At 40.0% G+C, this 12,893-nt stretch overlaps 1 protein-coding gene and 1 long non-coding RNA gene across 4 annotated transcripts in view; one reads left to right on the top strand and one right to left on the bottom strand.

The window, feature by feature from the left end:
• The window catches only part of LOC125782217 (uncharacterized), a 530,592-nt gene that overhangs the window by 119,033 nt on the left and 398,666 nt on the right, over positions 1 to 12,893 (top strand). The gene's annotated exons all lie outside the window — the stretch shown is intronic.
• Positions 1 to 12,893, bottom strand: part of lrp4 (low density lipoprotein receptor-related protein 4) — a 166,240-nt gene that overhangs the window by 13,623 nt on the left and 139,724 nt on the right. For all 3 annotated transcript variants that reach the window (XM_049465642.1, XM_049465641.1, XM_049465643.1), the window contains exons 22-28: positions 10,357 to 10,488; positions 8,168 to 8,308; positions 7,662 to 7,748; positions 6,781 to 6,952; positions 4,977 to 5,139; positions 4,114 to 4,339; positions 2,484 to 2,787 (exon numbers count right to left, since the gene is read on the bottom strand). In XM_049465642.1, coding sequence (XP_049321599.1) covers positions 2,484 to 2,787; positions 4,114 to 4,339; positions 4,977 to 5,139; positions 6,781 to 6,952; positions 7,662 to 7,748; positions 8,168 to 8,308; positions 10,357 to 10,488 — 1,225 coding nt within the window. The remainder of the gene's footprint in view (positions 1 to 2,483; positions 2,788 to 4,113; positions 4,340 to 4,976; positions 5,140 to 6,780; positions 6,953 to 7,661; positions 7,749 to 8,167; positions 8,309 to 10,356; positions 10,489 to 12,893) is intronic.

Genomic DNA, 12,893 nt, shown 5'->3' on the forward strand with positions numbered 1-12,893 from the left:
GTTTATTTATCAGTGTGGGGGTTTATTTATCAGTGTGGGGGTTTATCAGTGAGAGGGTTTATTTATCAGTGTGGGGGTTTATTTATCAGTGTGGGGGTTTATTTATCAGTGTGGGGGTTATTTTATCAGTGTGGGGGTTATTTTATCAGTGTGGGGGTTATTTTATCAGTGTGGGGGTTTATTTATCAGTGTGGGGGTTTATTTATCAGTGTGGGGGTTTATTTATCAGTGTGGGGGTTATTTTATCAGTGTGGGGGTTATTTTATCAGTGTGGGGGTTATTTTATCAGTGTGGGGGTTATTTTATCAGTGTGGGGGTTTATTTATCAGTGTGGGGGTTTATTTATCAGTGTGGGGGTTATTTTATCAGTGTGGGGGTTATTTTATCAGTGTGGGGGTTTATTTATCAGTGTGGGGGTTATTTTATTAGTGTGGGGGTTATTTTATCAGTGTGGGGGTTATTTTATCAGTGTGGGGGTTTATTTATCAGTGTGGGGGTTTATTTATCAGTGTGGGGGGTTATCAGTGTGGGGGTTTATTTATCAGTGTGGGGGTTTATTTATCAGTGTGGGGGTTTATTTATTAGTGTGGGGGTTTATTTATCAGTGTGGGAGTTTATTTATTAGTGTGGGAGTTTATTTATCAGTGTGGGAGTTTATTTATCAGTGTGGGAGTTTATTTATCAGTGTTGGGGTTTATCAGTGTGGGAGTTTATCAGTGAGAGGGTTTATCAGTGAGAGGGTTTATTTATCAGTGTGGGGGGTTTATTTATCAGTGTAGGGGTTTATTTATCAGTGTGGGGGTTTATCAGTAAGTCGGTTTATCAGTAATGGGGTTTATTTATCCGTGTGGGGGTTTATTTATCAGTGTGGGAGTTTATTTAGCAGTGTGGGGGTTTATTTAGCAGTGTGGGAGTTTATTTAGCAGTGTGGGGGTTTATTTATCAGTGTGGGGGGTTATCAGTGTGGGGGTTTTTTATCAGTGTGGGGGTTTATTTATTAGTGTGGGAGTTTATTTATCAGTGTGGGAGTTTATTTATCAGTGTGGGAGTTTATTTATCAGTGTGGGAGTTTATTTATCAGTGTTGGGGTTTATCAGTGTGGGAGTTTATCAGTGAGAGGGTTTATCAGTGAGAGGGTTTATTTATCAGTGTGGGGGTTTATCAGTGTGGGGGTTTATTTATCAGTGTAGGGGTTTATTTATCAGTGTGGGGGTTTATCAGTAAGGGGGTTTATCAGTAATGGGGTTTATTTATCCGTGTGGGGGTTTATTTATCAGTGTGGGAGTTTATTTAGCAGTGTGGGGGTTTATTTAGCAGTGTGGGAGTTTATTTAGCAGTGTGGGGGTTTATTTATCAGTGTGGGGGTTTATTTATCAGTGTGGGGGTTTATTTATTAGTGTGGGAGTTTATTTATCAGTGTGGGAGTTTATTTATCAGTGTTGGGGTTTATCAGTGTGGGAGTTTATCAGTGAGAGGGTTTATCAGTGAGAGGGTTTATTTATCAGTGTGGGGGTTTATTTATCAGTGTAGGGGTTTATTTATCAGTGTGGGGGTTTATCAGTAAGGGGGTTTATCAGTAATGGGGTTTATTTATCAGTGTGGGAGTTTATTTAGCAGTGTGGGGGTTTATTTAGCAGTGTGGGAGTTTATTTAGCAGTGTGGGGGTTTATTTATCAGTGTGGGGGGTTATCAGTGTGGGGGTTTATTTATCAGTGTGGGGGTTTATTTATTAGTGTGGGAGTTTATTTATCAGTGTGGGAGTTTATTTATTAGTGTGGGAGTTTATTTATCAGTGTGGGAGTTTATTTATCAGTGTTGGGGTTTATCAGTGTGGGAGTTTATCAGTGAGAGGGTTTATTTATCAGTGTGGGGGTTTATCAGTGTGGGGGTTTATTTATCAGTGTAGGGGTTTATTTATCAGTGTGGGGGTTTATCAGTAAGGGGGTTCATCAGTAATGGGGTTTATTTATCCGTGTGGGGGTTTATTTATCAGTGTGGGAGTTTATTTAGCAGTGTGGGGGTTTATTTAGCAGTGTGGGAGTTTATTTAGCAGTGTGGGGGTTTATTTATCAGTGTGGGGGTTTATTTATCAGTGTGGGGGTTTATTTATCAGTGTGGGGGTTTATCAGTGTGGGGGTTTATCAGTGTGGGGGTTTATCAGTGTTGGGGTTTATTAGTGTGGGGGTTTATCAGTGTGGGGGTTTATTAGTGTGGGGGTTTATCAGAGAGAGGGTTTATCAGTGAGAGGGGTTATCAGTGTGGGGGTTTATTAGTGTGGGGGTTTATCAGTGTGGGGGTTTATTAGTGTGGGGGTTTATCAGTGTGGGGGTTTATTAGTGTGGGGGTTTATCAGTGTGGGGGTTTATTAGTGTGGGGGTTTATCAGTGAGAGGGTTTATCAGTGAGAGGGGTTATCAGTGTGGGGGTTTATCAGTGTGGGGGTTTATCAGTGTGGGGGTTTATCGGTGTGGGGGTTTAGGTCACCTGATGACATCCAGTGAGACGTCGGTGTAGTAGAGTTTTCCGTCCACGCTGTCGTAGTCGAGGGAGATGACGTTGTGCAGCTCGGGGACGGGGACGTGGACGTCGGTGTGGTCAGCCGTATCCAGTGAGATGCGGCGGACGCTGACGCGGTTGGAGAACAGCAGGTAGGTCTCGGGCATTTCCTCACAGGTGCTGCCGTCACTCTTCAGCAGGATCCCGGTGGGGCAGGCGCAGGACGTCCCGTTCGGCCGGGGGAGGCACAGGTGAGAACAGCCAGCGTTACGCCGCCCACACTTATTATAACCTGGTACAGGTAAAGCACAGGTGAAGAAAAGGAGCATAAGTAAAGGACAGTTCAGGTGTGCTGTAAAAATCCTGACCAATCAGAAAGCGTCTGACTCTCTGAGCTATATTACAGGTTTAGAGAATTGTTAAATAAAATAAAAGTATGGCTACATGAATGGAACCAGATCTGGACAGGATCTGTGACGTAATCAGCTTTCTATAAATGTATTTATTTCATTTTATCTGATCATTTGATGCTTCTGTATCTAAACAGTCAGTCCAATCGCAGGTCCAGTTCAGGCTCTTTCTTCTGATTAGATTTACAGAATTTAACCTGAATTCTCAAATAATGAATTCAAAGACAGTGTATAATAATTTATATTAAAATGCAACAAAAATACTAGAAAAACAACAATAGAAGTCATACACTCAGACTTTGTGATGTATTTACACCCTCTGACCAGCAGGTGGCACCAGTCACCAGGGCTTTAAGCCCTTTGATTGTACTGAAGTAGTGTAGAAGTGCTGTATTTATACTTAATAAAACTTTATTATTTATTTTGTTGCAGTCATATCTTCTAGAAATGAATAAAATATATATTCAGTGTTTTGTCATATAATCAAAATATGCTGAAGAATCACTGTCATATAATGATGGTTTTTGGTTATATAAAGAACAATTTCAGACCGTTCAACCTTTTTTTTTAATAAATCATTTTAAATAAGTACAAAGCCCCCTTAAAATGTGCAGCCATCTTATGTTTGAATTATACCAGTCAGGTTGCAAATTAGCATTAGCCGCTAACTACGCTAAGCACTAGCTTCTTCGCCGTTCAGAGGTTAGTATTTTACCATGTTTAAAAGCTACATGGAGTGACTAGCTAGCTAATATCTCTAATAACACTCTGGGTTCCTCATTATGGAAATCTAAGCTTACTGTAAATAAGCAGAAGCACTTTTCTCATCCAAATAAACAGTTTTCAGGAGAGAAATCTGTGTAGATTAACATCCAGTGCTCGTTCAATTTTGAAAGATTTTTTGTTTTTAAGAATTACAGGTTTGTTTACTTAGCTTTATGTAACCCACCTTCCCCCAGCGGCAAGACCTGCTGAATTAGAAGGGAAATATGGCAACACCCCTGTTGATAGTGCGCCTTAGAATCTAATGCGTCTTATAGTGCCAAAAATATGGTACATGAAACACTAAAACACAACCAAATCCATGCACAGGATGAAAGACTGACCACTAGAGGGCAGAACTTTCCAATATATTACTATTACAGTCCTGCTGAGAAAAAATTATATTATAATATGGATTCCCAAATTCAGCACACGGCCAGTCATACCCAGCGGTCTCTCGCGGTCCACAGCCTGGATGTCCATGAGTCCAGGCAGGTTGGAGCGCACGGTGATGATGTTGGCGCCGGAGGTTTTGTCTGCTCTCTGGATGCTGCGGCTCTGCCAGTCCGTCCAGTAGATATGCGGGCCTAGCAGCGTGAGCCCGTACGGATGCTGCACTGGAGACACCAGCGTCCTGCGGTTCAGCCCGTTTAGATCAGACGCCTCGATCCGCTGGAGAAAACACAGAACTGTTAGAACTGTTCACTACTAGAATTAAACACACTAATTCCCCCACTCTTATCCTAAACAGTCAAACTGTGAAGTGCTTTTAGCACTAAAGCCGTGAAAATAGTATAGATAACAATTACAGAGTTCTATCAATATTATTAACAGTTAGTATTAAACCAAAGCTAAGTCCAAGGCCAATATAGTGCATAATAATTACAAATAATTATTCTTCTTATTATTATTAGAAATAATTGTGAATAAATAATAATATCACTTAGAGCTTGCTAATGAGTGCTACTGTTTTACAACAATCTCATTCACGAGAGATAACACACATAAGCCACACATAAAATAACCTTTAAAGAGAACATTCTGCATTGTTTGTGGTTTCAGATACTGTATCATACAGATACTATTATCAATATATATATCTACATATATACATACATATATATATATGTGTTTGAGCTAACGGAGAAAACTAAGATAAACTAACTCAATTTTAATGAATACTGCTATAAATAATAATGAATTGAGAATAAGCTAAAACTAAGTACATTTATTTAATGTACCCTTATTTTAAAGTGCTATAAAATAAATACATTCAATCAAAGAAAAAACAGCCCATAATAATACTGACCTCAGTGTGAGCGTCTGCCCAGAGCAACTGTGAGCCGGCCTTGTCTACGGCCAGTCCGTTCGGCCAGCCCAGATTATTACTGATCAGAACCACGCGGTCCGATCCGTCCAGTCCCGCTCGCTCCAGTTTGGCATGCTCACCCCAGTCTGTCCAGTACATATACCTAAACCACACAACAGACCAGTTACAACACCTGCAGACAGAGAGCCTGTTCTGACAGAGTGCAATACATCACAGAGAGCATAGAGGGCACTCTCTACAACGCTCTGTAATGTTAATATGATTTACACGTCACCCTGATAAACTGTTATACTCTACAGGAAGTGTAGGGGGCGCTTTATAATGCTATAGTGTTCACAGTGTTCCAATGTATACCATCCCAATAATCAATAATATACTAGTGGTGTCAATCGATTAAAAAAACTGAACCAGTTTAATCACAACAATATTCTGTGATTAACTATGATTAATCACACTTGTTCTACTTAAGACAAAGATTTTTATAGTGGACATTTAAATTATATTTAAATGTGTATAAAAGAACGAATGTAAGAAAGGTAAAATGCTATTTTATTTATATTAGCAGGGTCGATTAAAATACTAGTCCTGTATTTTTCACACTATATGGCACCTTTAAAAGTCTTTAATTTTTCCTAAAAACCATCAGTGCACATTATGTATGAAATCAGTCAGGTATTAGGGACCAGTAAAGCCACTTCACTGAAGTACAGTGTTTTGTACAGGAGTTTCAGTTTAGTTCTCCAGCAGCATTAGCATTATACGCTAACCGTGCTAAGTGCTAGCTCTTTCACCATTCAGAGGTATTGTCGGCCTATAGCCTGCTGCTAACCCTAACTAGCACTGCTGAAGCAGTGTTAGCATTAACCGCTAACTGCGCTAAGGGCTAGCTCTTTCACCACTAGCTAATAACACCCTAGCTTACCTGTACACTCATGGTTCCTCAGTGTAGCGCTGTCTGCTAATGCTAACACTGCTGTGCCCGGCCTTAGTGGAACTCTACCCTTTAAACTGTTAGCAAATTAACTCCCCTAAAGAATGCTACAGTGAGGATGCCATTCAACTAAGCTGATTCCCCATCCTCTTCAATTTTATTTTTCAATAAATATTAAAATGCTTTGTCTGATTCTCTGTCCTGCAATCACATTTCTGTAAAACCACCAAATAAATACATTTGATTTAAATTTGACTTCATAAATACAATAATTAGGAGTCTGTTTTAAGCAATTGTTTCCTTTAAGGGTGGAACTTGTTTTAGCTTGCCTTACAATACTGTAAAAATATTGCCCACTTAGTCCAGTAATGTGAAAGAGTCAGTAACTTCATTTAAAACAGTGTCAGTTTAGGGGGGGGGGGGGTCAGCTGGGGTTTAAACTTGGTGGTGCAATTAATTTGCGTTACTGTTCCAATTTAATCACATGCATTAACATGTTAATGTTAACAGCTCTACAATAAACCATTACACACTCAAACACAGCACAGACTGTGATCTAATAATAATCTCTAATATCAATCTCTAATATCATTATTTCAGTGGCTGCTTTTTAGCAGCTTGGTTCTATATATAGCACCAATAAAGGCTGTATATGACTTGTTACAATCATATTAACAGCAAATCATTTTTATTGCACAAAGCAGAACTAAGCACAGTAGCAGTCTACACTGTATCATGCTTTATAGATTTTAGTGTCTTACAAGTGAAGAATTTAAACATGTAGGTTTGTAGCGCTCAGTGTATTTAGCACTATTATCCTCATACAGAAGCAAGTCAGATCTCTTTCTTTACCCCATCTCGTGGTACAGGGCGATTGCGCGAGGGCTGTCCAGGTTCCGCCAGATCAGAACTTTCCGCATGGAGCCGTTCAGGTTGGCCACCTCGATGCGGTTGGTTCCAGTATCCGTCCAGTAGATCTTCCTGCCCACTGAGTCTACAGCAAGGCCATCCGTGGTCATCAGACCTGAAGCAGGAGTAAAGAAATCAGAGTTTATACCAGGGGTGTCCAAACTTTTTTTGTTGGGGGCCATGAGGAGAAATATATTTGAAGTCACGGGCCACAGACTCTATAATAAAACAAATAATGTAATATACCACTTTAAATAATACTTTTTTCCTGATTATTTCATTTACACACCATTTTACTTGACTTCTTTATCTTTGACAGTGTTGTGTAAACTAAGATTTTTCAAATTGATGTTTAATTTCATGATGTCTCTTAATATTAAACTCCTTAATTATGGCAACTTTTAGACTCTTTGGTCCGTTTTTCTGCGCTAGAAATGCGCACTCTCTCCGTTTTTAGACTCTTTGGCCCGTTTACCTGCGCTAGAAATGCGCACCCTCTCTCCGCTTTTAGACCTTTGCCCCGTTTTTCTGCGCTAGAAATGCGCACCCTCTCCGCTTTTAGACTCTTTGGCCCGTTTCTGACACCTAGCGTTCAAACTTTGAATCTCACATTATAAAAACCTGCTTAACAGCGGGCCAACTTTCATTCTATTTCTAAAATACCTCGCTCCAAAAAAGGAAACGGGCCGCAAATGGCCCGCGGGCCGTAGTTTGGACACCCCTGGTTTATACAGACTGCACCTCTATATTGATCTATTAAAAGTGTTTTATAAAGTAATCAGCAGTGTTTGCATGTTTTCTGTGGTTCCTATTTTTCTGTTTACCTGTAGAGATGATGTCCTCCTGCTGGGTGCCGTTGATATTAGCCCTGGTGATCTTCTTCAGCGTGCTGTCTGACCAGTACACTTTACCTAAGAAACAGGTGAAATGATTTCATTTAAACTTGGAGAAAAAAGCGCAGTGACTCGGTTCCGATACATCAGCTCACCATCTACCCACCCAGAGAGAGCAAGGCCAATTGTGCTCTCTCAGGGCTCTGGCAGCAGACGGCAAGCTGCATGACTGGGATTCGAACCAGCAATCTCCCATATGTGAACAGAAAATCAACAAGGATATGTAATATTTTTCTTTTTATTTAATAATTACAAGTCCACCCCAAATTTTATGATTACCCCCATTACCGGTTGCTACCAGCACTGGAATGATGAAGACTAGCGTGGTCTTCCTCCGAGGAAAACCAGTGGTGTAGAGCTAACTCAACATTACTCACACGCTTGGACAAGTGGAGCTGAGAGTGAACTAAAAATTGGTAAAGAAAAAGGCTGTGAACCTTCAGTGGGATCCACTCCAATGGCGATGGTGTTCTTCATGGACCCGTTAACAGCCAGAACCACGTCAGCATAATATGGGATATCCAGAGAGACCATCCTGATGTCCGTCCTTCGAGCGAAGACCAGGAAACTGTTCATTCCTGTTGAAAGAAGAAAGTGTACAGTTTAGTGAACAGACCAAAGACTCCCTATACGTCACACTGATTGATTTGTAGAATGTTGTCAGTTTGGTGAGTTTTCTTTCTAGATGTTGTGTTAAATTCTTCCTCCCTGCCAAAATGGGACTCCCTTCAGGTTGTGCAGCAGAATGAGTGCAACAGATTTCCCTCGGATTCCTTTTATTTCGGTTTATAAATATGGGTAAATTTACAGCTAGAGTAGATACAGAATCACCAGCACTGTGATCTGTTGTACCCATAGTGCTGTGTGACACTCCTGCACATCATCGGGGGGGGGGGGGGGGGAGTTGGGCGTCTATTGCTTAATGGGTGGCGATAGTCTGATTTAACTTCCTGTAATTGGACTGAATAAAGTCTGAAATGCCCTAAAATGTGTTTTACACCACAAACCAACCGGACCATGGAGCAAAAGATCAGGAGACTTATTTATAAAACTGGAGTGAAAGTGTGCGCACATACAAAAAACAGGAATTAATATTTAAATATGGGATTTCGCATTCACCCTGAGCGGATGATGGATGAACGCAAGGCAAATAAGCGAAATTATGGAGATTGTGAAGTAAAAATCCTTGTTTCAGAGGTCGAGGTGAGAAAGAACGTGTTGTTTGGTGGTTTAAGCCCACATGTGGCTGCAGGAGTAAATAATGTATCTCCCCAAGCTGAACTGTTACAGGGGTTAAACAAAGTCTTCAGATTTAAAAAGCTTTTCCAAGGGTTATGAACACCTGTAAGTATTCATTTACCGCCTGATTCCGGAACAATCTGTCTAATAATAATAATAATAATAATAATAATAATAATAATAATAATAATAATAATAATAATAATAATAATAATAATATCACATTGTAAATTGTGAGATAAAACAAATCAGATAATACAAACAACATTAAAACTAGTGAAATACACAAGATAGCATAAAAATAATAAAGGTGAATAAGATATGGCAAGCATTGAAACTTTATACATGCAGACAAAAATATATTTGAACAAGTATATTTACATTTGAATATATTTAAACTTATCTAAATCTGTTTTTAATCTTGATTTATACAGTATGAATGAATATACTTGAAGGTTTATGCATTTACCTGCAATTTTGCACTTAACCACATGATGTCCACGTGATTTCCCACACTTCTTCTAAAGGGCTATGCATGCCTTAATCCCTCCTTCAATACAGGCTCGTTTTTTATGCAAAGTATTTCTTTATAAATCACAGTTCTAGCATGAGATGTTGTGCACGTATATTTCAGGCCTGTTTTAATGAGTGAGCACCCTTTATAAATTAGGCCTCAGCTCTTTTGGTCAAACCAAAAGATGCTGTGGTCTGGATGTGGTTGAGGCACCTTTCATACCTGCTATTTCAGTTTGGACCAATTAAAGAACTGAAAGTCTGGACTAAATGAGATTAATCTGGTGGATGTAAAAGCTCTGTTAGCTACATTAAGCTGGAATCATGTTTCTAGTTCAAAGAGATTTATGACACATTATAAGGAATAGGGGGTTTAGGGGGTCAGTGCCCATCACTCTCAACCACAGACCGTCCTCCAAACTTCACAGCCATCTTTAAAGGTGACCCTTCAGCCCCCGGGCACATTTTACTGAGCCTCAGATTTCAAACATAGCCCAGCAGCTTCACAGGACCAGCCGTGGACAGAAATGTGGAGGAGGCTGTCAGGGGGGTATATAGAGGGGGGGTGTACAGAAACACTGCAGCTCAGGGCACGGTGTTGGGTTTCAGCTCAGTGCTGAAGGTTCAGTGGCTGATCTGCAGCTTTATGGGGGTCGAATGGAGGCTGAAACTGGGGGATAGAGGTGTTGAAAAAAGAATGACAGAGGCTCTAGTTCATCAAAGCTACTCCCATTCATAAAGCTGTCGTGTGGCATGAAAACAAATGGTGATTTGAGGGTAAAAGGAAAGAAGGAGAAGTACCAGAAGGGTTACAATTTAAGCAGTGTAGAGAGACTCTTACAGTAATTAGTATGTGCGAGTGTGTGTGTCTCACCTGGAGTGCAGGTTTTGCCGTCCGTCTGCAGGTTGATGCCGGTGGGACAGGCACAGCTGGAGCCTTTAGGAGCTGGAGCCAGTAGACACAGATGACTACAGCCTCCATTATTCACTAAACAGGGGGACTGAACTGTGAAAAAAAAAAAACAGAGAGATAGGCGGTTTATCAGAAAAATACTAAAAGAATGACAGCAAATACAACATTAAAATCACACCCTTATTCTCTTAGTACATTATCCGCTCATTTAATTAACAGCATACAATATATAGTGATCACATGATCCACACACATGTCCTGACAGACTAATACAGAACAGAGAGCACAAGAGGTTCCCCACGACGCTCTAAAATGTTTATATGATTCATATGGTCAGCATGACAGGTTAAAATACAACACAGGAAGCATTGGAGGAATACAATATTGTTTGTATGTTTAAAACTGTCAATCTAATAGACTGATGTACACTACATGAATGAGCACAATGGGCGCTCTAACAAAGTTTTTTTTTCAAGACGAACTACAGAAAACCGGAATAAAAAAACAAAAACGAGACGAAATTAACTGACATTTTCGTCAACGAATAAAAACAAGAGGAAAATGTTTGGCAGGGACGACATCCAATCAGAACTGATTAAGTTCTGTGAAAGGCAGGGACCAGTTAGGAAGTAGATCCAATCACTACTACTTTAGCGAAGGTGGAGAGGCGGGACAAGCGGGGTAGTCAACCAATCAGTACCCGTCTCTTCAGCAGCATCTGGGCGCGCTCAGAAACAAAACCCGGGAAGACAGACACACCTAAACTATCATTACTTCTGGGACTCGACTCGCCATTTTCGTCACAAGACAATGACCAAAACTAAATCAAAATTTGTTGTCAAACTTAACACTGGAGACCACTTAAAATGATGAGTTTCTTTGATTTCTCCAAATTAAAAACCTCTGGATTATAATCAAGAGGAAGATGGGTGATCACAAGCCATCAAACCACCAAACTGAACTGCTTGAATTTTTACACCAGGAGCAAAGCAGCATAAAGTTATCCAAAAGCAGTGTGTAAGACTGGTGGAGGAGAACATGATGCCAAGATGCACAAAAACTGTGATTAAAAACCAGGATTATTCCACCAAATATTGAACTCTTTCTGAAAACTTTATGAATATTAACTTGTTTTTTTTTGCATTATTTGAGGTCTGAAAGCTCTCCATCTTATTTGTTATTTCAGTCATTTCTCATTTGTCACTGTCACATTTGTCTCATATGTCACTGTCTCCAATAAAACCAGGCAAATTCTTGAGACCCAGAGATTTGGACATTTATTAGGTGGTGTACTACCTTGGTGTGCTTCACGTTCCACAGTTTGAGAACTACTGCTCTATAATGTTTATTATACCTACATAGTCCTTCTGACAGACTGTAATCTACTACAGAAGGCGAAGAAGAGGCTCTATAACTCTTTATAAAGTTCATATGATCCATGTATTCACTTAATAGTAATCAGCAACTCAGTAAACTACTAAATCATAGGAATAATCATTATCTATTGCACTACATTTAGGCATGGAGTCCAGTGTCGTCACCGATACTCTTCACATCGGCGGGGGTTCGGGAATAATCTGATCCAGCAGTGAGGCGGATTCAGCCTGTTCACAGCCCCAGGAGCTTTCTGCCACTAACTGCGGATAAGTTACAGTCAGTCTTAATCCCCCGTCCATCGCCCAAGATACCGGACACCACAGAGAGCCGCATTCCTGCCGTCGCAGCGGCCGTGAGGCAGTGAGGTCACAGCTGCACGTCTCAACACAGAAGCACAGGTATATAATAGTGCACTGGCCACCGGCGGTATCAGTGGAAAAGCAGCCCATCCCATACAATCAGAGTTACATCTGAGTTACATACGTGAACCGGTGAGGACTGTTCCTAATGACAGACTTATATATTTTTCTAAACTTCTTCAGTTTTAAATCACAGTTAATAACCTCAGTGTATCTGAACAGCACACTATAGGGCAGGGCAGAGCCTCACAGTGCTCAGAGATTACAATCAGTTTAGTCCAAAGAATATTAGATATTTTTATACTGCTTTTATCTTTATAATCCAGTTACTGCAGAACACAGGAGTTCAGTAATACCACCAATGAATTTTCATTAACTAAGGGTAATCAGATAATTGTAAAACTCATGAAAAAGAGTTCAAGTTCAAGCCACAATATCATACATCAACTAAAAGATTAAAAAAACTCCTTCAGTTTCAGTGTCGCTCACAAAGTGTATGGACAGCATCTCTACAGTGCTGTGTATACTCTCGCTAAGAGTATACACCCTCTGAGACATTCCAGAATACTCTGGTTAAGAGTATACACCCTCATGTAGTGAGAAATCTGATTACTGAGTTATAATTCAGCTCCATTTATGAGATTTCTTTAATCAGATTTATACCTCATTCTGATCTAGGAAATCAGATTATTCTATTTATGTCTACTTTAATAATCAGATAACTGAAGATATCTGTTTATACTCATATACTAATAATAATTA

This window comes from Astyanax mexicanus, chromosome 16, assembly GCF_023375975.1.
Source record: "Astyanax mexicanus isolate ESR-SI-001 chromosome 16, AstMex3_surface, whole genome shotgun sequence".
Classification (NCBI taxonomy): Eukaryota; Metazoa; Chordata; class Actinopteri; order Characiformes; family Acestrorhamphidae; genus Astyanax; species Astyanax mexicanus.